Raw genomic sequence first — 9,126 nt, 5'->3', positions numbered from 1 at the left:
GTCTCCCACCTATTCATGATCATGATCATGCTATTCATCTGATTCCGGGAAGTGTTCCTCCAAACATTAGGTCGTACAGATATCCCTATGCCCAAAAGAGTGAAATTGAACGTATGGTTGCAGAAATGCTAGATGCTGGTATAATTCAACTGAGTCAAAGTTCTTTCTTTGCTCCAGTAGTACTGGTGCACAAGAAGGATGGATCATGGCGCATGTGTCCGAATTATAGGGAGCTCAACAAGCTCACTATTAAAGATAAATTTCCCATTCCTTTCATTGATGAATTACTGGATGAATTGCATGGATCAATTTACTTCACCAAGTTGGATCTTCGTTCAGGATATCATCAAATAAGCATGAAGACTGAAGACATTCTGAAAACAACATTTAGAACTCAGGAGGGTCATTATGAATTTTTGGTCATGCCTTTTGGCCTTACCAATGAACCTTCAACATTTCAAGGTTTGATGAATTCCATTTTCAAGCCATTCCTTAGAAAATTTGTGTTAGTATTTTTTGATGATATACTAATCTACAAAAGGTCTTGGAAGGATAATGTTTAACATGTTGATAGGGTGCTACAATTATTGGAGGAGAAACAATTATATGCAAAAAGATCTAAATGCTTATTTGGAGTACAAGAGGTGGAATATCTGGGTCATACTGTATCTCACGAAGGAGTTAAGGTAGACCCTAGCAAAATTAAAGCCATTAAGGAATGGAAAATCACTACATCTGTAAAGCATCTGTGAGGATTTCTCGGGTTGACAGGGTATTATCGCAAGTTTGTTAATAATTATGGGAGAATAGTAGCACCTCTAACAACATTATTGAAGAAAGATGCATTTTTATGGACTCCAGAAGCAACAAAGGCCTTCGAACATCTTAAAGTGGCAATGTGCCAAGCACCGGTCTAAGCTACACCGGACTTCACAAAAACCTTTATTGTGGAATGTGATGCTTCAGGAAATGGAATTGGTGCTGTTTTAATGCAAGATGAAAGACCCATTCTTTTGAAAGTCGTCCAATCAAGGGAAAGTTTTTACACAAAGCTATTTATGAGAAGGAAACGTTGGCAATACTCCATGCACTTAAGAAATGGTGACCCTACCTAATGGGAAGACACTTCAAGGTAAAAACAGATCATGATAGCCTTAAATACTTTTTAGAACAAAGATTATCCTCTGAACAGCAACAAAAGTGGGTCACAAAGATGTTAGGTTATGACTTTGAAATCATCTACAAAAAAGGGAAGAAAAATGTGGTGGCAAATGCACTCTCAAGAAAGGATGAGGATGTGGAAGCATTTTTGTGCGCCATTTCTATTATCCAACCAGATTGGATAAACGAAGCAAGGGAGGAATGGAAGAATGATGAATAAGTGTGGACACTTATTCGAAAGTTACAACAAGATTCCAGTACGTCTGATACATTTAGCTGGCAAAATGATTCGTTATGGTACAAAGATCGCTTATACCTCTGTAAGAATTCCCAGCTAAAACAAAAGATTCTTATGGAATTGCACTCTTCTCCCTTAGGATGGCACTTAGGATTTTTAAAAACTTACCACAGGGTTCAAAAGGAATTTTTTTGGGATGGCCTTAAATCAGATATTAAAAAGTTTGTGGCGGAATGTTTGGTTTTCCAACAAAGTAAAGTTGAAACAGTTAAGACACCGGGTCTATTACAACCTTTACCCATTCCAAGCCAACATTGGGAGGAGGTTTCAATGGATTTTATCACAGGTTTACCCAAGTCTGAGGGAAAGAGTGTCATCATGGTAGTAGTTGACAAACTTACCAAGTATGCACACTTTTGTGCATTATCACATCCATTTAAGCCAGTACAGTTTCTACTGCATTTATGGAAACAATTCAAAAGCTACATGGAAACCCAAAGATTATTGTAAGTGACAGAGATCCCATTTTCACTGGAAATTTTTGGACAGAATTATTTTCTTGTCTTGGTACTCAGTTAGGTCATAGCTCATCTTATCATCCTCAATTTTATGGGAAAACTCAGATAGTAAACAAATGTTTTGAAGGATATCTTCATTGCTTTGTATCTGATAAACAGACACAATGGGTCAAATTCTTGCCTCTGGCTGAATGGTGGTATAACACTTTCTTCCATACAGCAACAAAAACGACCCCATTTATGGCACTTTATGGATATCAGCCACCATCCATCACATCATATTTAAGAGAAAATTCTAAGGTTCAAGCAATGGAACATCACATCGAACATCAACAACAAGTCCTCGAACTCTTAAAGGATAACCTCGTGTTGGCACAGAATAGAATGAAACAAAAGGTAGATCAACATCACAGTGAAAGAAGTTTTGATGTAGGTGATTAGGTATTCCTACAGCTACGACCATATAAGAAAATGTCCCTCAAGCAATCTAAGAAGGATAATAAATTATCACCAAAGCATTATGGTCTGTACAAGGTGTTGCAAAAGATTGGTACTATGGCATACAAATTGGAGCTTCTTGTAGCTTCTCGATTACACCCAATTTTTCCATGTTTCATGTTTAAAGAAGGTTATAGGCGACAATCTCCCAGTTCAAACAATATTGCCAGAACTTGACGAGGAAGGAAAAATTATATTGGAACTAGAAGCAGTCACAGAAACAAGAACTCGACAGCTACGAAATCGATCAATTTCGGAGTATCTTATCAAGTGGAAGAACTTATCCACTAAATATTCCACATGGGAGGATGAGAATTTTATACAGAAGTATCCAGAACTACTCAAGTGTTGAGGAAAACACTTTTTTGAAGGAGAGGGGCATGTTGGGTCCCTATAATACTAGTGATTACCCCATTACTATTGTAGTTGTATCCCTTATTAATATTGTTGTGCCGCTATTGTCCCCATATTGTTATTACTCTGCCCCATAGAATCCCTCTATTGTTATTTTTGTGGCTTTATATTATTATTGTTAGGTCGGCTGGGTTATATTGTGACTCCTTAGACTCCTATATATAGAAAGGAGGTTTTGTCATTTGAATCATCGAAGAATTGTTCATTTATGTAATGTAAAGGAGGTTGCCCCCTCAAAGAGGCTGAATTCTAAGGTGTTGATCTATCTTTTCTATATTTTTCTTGAGCTAGTTTCATAACAGTATCCCTAATAGCTTTCTCCTACCTCCTAGCATGACTTAATTCCCTCACTCTATTTTTAAACCTCCCACTAGCTTTTTCCCTCACAGATTACTGGTTAGTCTCAAATTTTGATCCTCTCCCACTAGTATCCTAGTTGTTGACCTCTACCCTTGATATCATTCTACTATGAGTTCCCATTCTCGATAGTGTATGTGCAACCCCCAAGGAAGGAAGAGTTGATGTGGTAGAGAGGGTGACCATGGGTTGCAAGTTAGAACTTGTGCTCAAGCACAAATATAAAAGGCCATATATATTTATCATTCTAATTTCCCACCTAATATCTATGCTAAGATCCATCATCTTAAGTCACTACTTGTTGACGCTTTCTTTCTTTTTTATGACTCACATAATCTTGAAGATGTTTCCCATTGGGTTCCTAATCTCTGGTCACTCCACAGAAACATGCAAACAATATCTTAATTCAATTACCCCTCATTCGCATCTTAAAACACTCCTTGGCATAGATTGGAGGAGAAGCAAGAGGAGTAGTATGGTATCTTTTCTCCCCTGAATGACATCGAGCACTCATAGAGGTTCCAATTTTCATGCTTAGAGAATTGAGATGCCGGGCTAGCTAAATTGGAGAACCATCTCCATTGCAAACTTAAAGCTCCAACTCCTCTAGGTTGTAGTGCCAGAGATCCTACTCCAATGACAGCCTCACACTCCTAAGTATTTATTATGTAATCTAGCAATATTTTCCTTTTCAGATCTTTAGTTGATAGGCTTACTTACTTTCAACAATTGCTTTTGTATTGGTATGACTAAGTACATAGAAAATGAAAAGTTTTTGGAATCCTGCATGGTATATTTTATTATCAATGTTTCGTGGTAAGCATCACAGCCCTTCATTAAGAGATCTATGGAAGAATCCTAAATTTTTATTTAGTTGATCAACATTAATAAATAAATAATAATTAACCTAGAAATGTTATTTTTTTTGTATGTTTGTCTTCTTCAAAGAATAGATAAATTAATTTCAAAAAAATATCAATAATGTTATCACTAATAAAGATTAATAATAAATAAGAAGATTACTTATTTAGTAATTAATAATAAATTTAATTAATGTGGTAACAATAAAATTAAAATAATGTATCAGGTTCAGGTTCAGACAACCTTCTCAATCTTTGGTGATCTTAGAAAAACATGGGAAAATGGAAAATGTATTTTGTTGTTTCTCAATTCTAAGACAATACAAACTTAAAATACAAAGGGAAAAAAACAACAATGGAAAGTTTGTCAATATGTCATATGTATCTTGGGAAATTACAAGTAATCATTTCATACGTCATATGTATTTTGGGAAAGTACAAGTAATCATTTCATACAATTTTGAAAAGCTAACAAGTGCAACTATAGTTTGAACTTCACCAAGAAAATGTGGCATGCTTTAACATATAAGGAATTTTAAATTTTTTTGCAATAAAAATATAATTTTTGTAAAAAATAATTAATATAAAAATATGAAAAATAAATATAAAAATATTTAAATTTTAAAAATATATTTTAATATGGAATTTAAAAAAAATAAATTTATCCAAATTTGGATTTTTCGCTTCAAAGAAACTAAGAAATATATATATATATATATATAAAACGTGTGGTAACCCTTAGTAAATACAAATCTTTGAAAAAAAAATAGGTAAATTTTAAAATTTCAAATTTCCTCTTAATAAATTTATATTTAATTTTTTGTTTTGAAAAAGTGATTTGGTTTTTTCCCTAAATAATTATCATCTATATATATATATATATATATATATATATATATATATATATATATATATATATATATATATATATCATTTTTAAATTATAAATTTATTTCTTAAAATTATATGTCTATTAAATATATAAATAAATTAAAAAACCTTTTTTACATTTATTAATTTTGGCAAATTCTTTAGACTATGCTCTCGAAAAGAAGTCTAATTCACCATGCTTATATCTAAATATAGTTTAAAGATAAAAAGCATAATTCATCATGTTTTAAAGTAAAGATGGGGATAAAATATATTTTGAGAAAATGACGAGTGAGTTATATAAAATATTCATAAGATGTAAATTAATGGTTTTTCCTCGGATTTAATTTCATAAATTTGGATACGAATAGAGCGTGTTTTATTTGTTTGAAAAGATCCCACATGTGCTTATTTTCACTCGAAATAACCGTTACGATTGACATGAATTTATTCTCTTGGAAATAAAATGAGATTTAATATATTTACGACGTAATGCGTTTGCGTTTCCCATAGAAGAACTTCCTAATGTGACAATGTGTAGTCTTGTGCCATTGCTCTGATATGTTAGACGGTTAAAAAAAATTCCACCCTTGGATCATTATAGGTTGTGGGAGACACTGAATTGTAAGTTCGTTACCGTAAACGCTTGCAGGAAATTCCTTACTGTAATGACCCGTGCCGCTGAAGAATATATTTCGGTGGCGCTTACTGTCAGATGCATCAATTTTTACTGCGTTATTGTGCTGGAGAAAGAAGGTGCCGCTTACTGTCAGCTGCCTAAATTTTTACTGCGTTATTGTGTTGGAGCAAGAAGAAGAATTGGATTTGGTGCTCAATGTGAGCCGCAAGTTAACTGTGAGGTCTGTTATTGGGGTTCCAGCCAAACCAAACATGGCGGCCATTTCGGCGCCACATATGGTGAGAAGGGAAAATTTGGGCTCGCGAGTTTGGAAATCGTTGGCATCGTTTAGAAATTGCAGATGTTCAATTGTCTTCTAGTTCACTAGAATGTTCCTCCATCAAAATAGAAAAGGAAGCCATACTGTGGTTGTTACAGTCGCCTCAGATTATCCATAACGATTATGTATTTGAAGTACGTGCGTTTAATGGTATGGGATTAGCATCCTTAGGTCAATTCTTTTATTTGAGTATGTTGAAAATTTTGCATTACTTTAAACCAACTTCTAGTTCTGTTTCCATTCTCCCGTTCCTGTCTTGACAATATATTAGTCTATTACTGATCAATGTTATGCCCACAATATTTTTTTTTCAGGATTAGAAATACTGGCTTTCCCATGCAATCATTTTGGTGGACAGGAACCAGGTGATAATGCACAGATTGCAGAAGTGGCCTGCACTCGATTTAAATCAGAGTTTCCCATATTTGACAAGGTCTCCATCTTATTTCTGTTTTTTATACCTTCTCAGATTACTTCTTGTCATGCAAGAGGTGGATTCATTTAAAAGTAACTAATCCATCTGGTTGATTCTTGAGATCCTGGGTGCTAAATTGGCATCTCTGTAATGTAGGTGGAAGTTAATGGGAGTAGTGCAGCTCCTGTGTACAAGTTCTTGAAGTCGAGCAAAGGTGGGATTTTTGGAGAAGACATAAAGTGGAACTTCACTAAGTTTCTGGTGGACAAAGATGGAAATGTTGTTGAACGATATGCGCCAACTACGTCTCCATTGAGCATTGAGGTGTCTGGACAAACCACCTTTTCTTAGTTCCATGCCTTCTTTGCAGAGATTCTAGCTGTCTGCTTAGTCTTTTTGCATACAAACTTGACATTGAAAGGGTTTTGATTTAATGGGATGCATACCTTAAAGGATTAGTTACTAAAATTCTCCATTGCAAAGGTTTTGATTTAATGGGATGCATACCTTAAAGGATTAGTTACTAATATTCTCCATTACAAACATAGTTACTAATATTTTCCATTTCGTGTTTGCAGAAAGACGTGAAGAAGTTGTTAGGAATTGCTTGATTCTGTTAAGAAAATACCCTTTCTGTTGGGAAAATAGAAGAAGCGGCAATTCAACATGATAGTGTTCTATCCCTGGCACAGATTCAAGGGAGCATTGTTAGGCAGTTTGTCAGTTTATCAAAGTACTTATTTTGTTCAGTTGCACAACATTCAAGGGAGCAATTGAATTTTTGAAAATAAAGTTCGAAAATTCTTTATCTCATTAATTTTTTTTAATATATAATTTTTTTAATTTTTTTTAATATATAATTTTTAATTTATTTATATGATTTTAGATTTATTTAATTAAAAGTTAAAAATGGTAAAGAATCAAATTTTTTAAAATATAAATTATTTCATAAATATAAAATTTCAGAATTTTTTTTTACTTCAAGGGATCTTTATATTTGATATTTGATTTTTAAAGTTTTGGCTTTTGGGATCTTCATATTTGATATTTGATTTTTAATGTTTTGGATTTTAGATGCCATGTATGTTTTTGTGTTTTAAATAAATTTGTTGTTTTGAATTTACCAAAAGTTACATAATGGATAAGGTGAATAACAATAAAGTAAAAATGAAGAAGATGAATGGTAAAAAGTAATAGGAAGCTTGTAATAAATAACAAATAGATTACACAATGATCTTCTCAATCTATTTTCTTAAGTTTTTGTATAGTTGTGCCTACTATCTTTCACATATTTCATATAGGTAATATGATAAAGGAGGTTGAAATCACACACCATTCAAACCTTTAATCTTAGATGTTATAGTGAAGGGCATACTCTATTTCTCCTTCTTTCTAATATCAATGGTTGCTTTCTCCAAATTTTATGAAGCTTCAAAAATAATCTCATTTGTGACACCAACTGAAGGGGACTTTGTACAATATTTGCCAAGATTTGCAATTTTGAATTGATAGAATTATTGTTGTCAAGAATTTTTAATTATGGCACTTGTGGCTCTTATATGGGTGTATCTCATAGGTTGCAGTGCTTTAAGATAGACTTTTTTGAATTTGTAGGAATGCATATGGGAGAATTGCTTCTGAAGTTAGCCTCTTTGAGTGGAACTCAAGGCAAAATGTTTGGACTCGGGAATGCCTCTTTGAGTGGATCTCAAGGCCAAATGTTTGGACTCAGGAATGCCTCTTTAAGTGGATCTCAAGGCTAAATGTTTGGACTCAGGAATTAGGCTTGTCATATTCATGGTTGCAAATTAAATTGGTTTGTCAGTTTACCCATTGCTATGAGTCTCAAGTATTTTATTTTTGAAGGAGAGATGATACAACTAGTCTAAGGGCCTTGGGAGCTTTGGTATTTACCCATCACCATGAAGCTCAAGTGTTTGATGTTTGAAGGAGAGGATACAAGTAGCCTAGGGTTGTTGGGAGCTTTGGTGTTGAGGTTTGCAATGAAAAAAATCTGAAACCTACTACGTTAGATAAATCTTCAACCTACTATGTTAGAACATGAGGAAATCTCACAGGGTTTCAATATCATTAACGTTTTGGAGAACAATGTGTGTGGGTCACATTAGAGGTAAGAAACCAAGCTCCATTGTGGCTCATGATCAAAAAGGAAAAGATCGTGAAGTGATTGATTAAAGTACTTAAATACTCTTTAGAAACTTGAGAATGAGTATTTTCCAATGTTCCACCAAGGTTCCGGGACGAGGGGGCGAGGGAGCGAGGGGGCGCGGAAGCGGCCTATGCAAAAGCTCCCTACCATTTTTTAGGAAACGTGGGGGAGTGTCAGGGTCTTAAAAATTTATAAATATAAAATATAATTTATTAATTGAGTCCACTATGACAATTTGGTTTGAATTGAAAAGCTGCAAAGCACGAGCATTGATATGAATTCCTGGAGCAAGAAAGCAATGAATTTGAAAATTTACACAATCCTTCTTAGAAGAAAACTTAAACAAAGAGAGAATTGTCCTTCTTAGAAGAAAACTTAAACATAGAGAGAACTTAGAACTATAGTGGATTATGTATAATGATTTTGAGAAACTAGACTTCTAAGTTCTTGACATATTAGTTAGGCAGGCCGTAGATTTTCAACTGATAATATTAATATATTAATAGCTTATTTGGAAATGCTTCCATAGGACTAGCCCATAGATCTGATATACCTTCACAATTCTGTTTTAGATACTGCTAACCTAGAGAAAAAGTCTAAAAGAAGTCATTTTTGGAACTTGGACTAAACGGAACCTGGATGCTTTTTCCATAGGCAAAGACCATA

General features: G+C 33.8%; 1 protein-coding gene across 1 annotated transcript; it reads left to right on the top strand.

The window, feature by feature from the left end:
* The first annotated feature begins 5,584 nt into the window (after window positions 1-5,584).
* Window positions 5,585-7,055, top strand: LOC149193604 (putative phospholipid hydroperoxide glutathione peroxidase). The gene is made up of 4 exons (XM_089407369.1): window positions 5,585-5,834; window positions 6,190-6,308; window positions 6,447-6,614; window positions 6,869-7,055. Exons 1-4 carry the CDS (start codon window positions 5,585-5,587, stop codon window positions 6,899-6,901), a joined length of 570 nt encoding a protein of 189 aa, XP_089263495.1. The 3' UTR covers window positions 6,902-7,055.
* Window positions 7,056-9,126: the final 2,071 nt, after the last annotated feature.

The sequence above is a fragment of the Pinus tabuliformis genome, chromosome 2_2 (genome assembly GCF_031772625.1).
Source record: "Pinus tabuliformis cultivar Carrire ecotype Pingquan chromosome 2_2, CPIR1, whole genome shotgun sequence".
Lineage (NCBI taxonomy): Eukaryota > Viridiplantae > Streptophyta > Pinopsida > Pinales > Pinaceae > Pinus > Pinus tabuliformis.
Note: the sequence above shows the minus strand (reverse complement) of the source record. Positions and strands in the feature narration are given on the sequence as shown.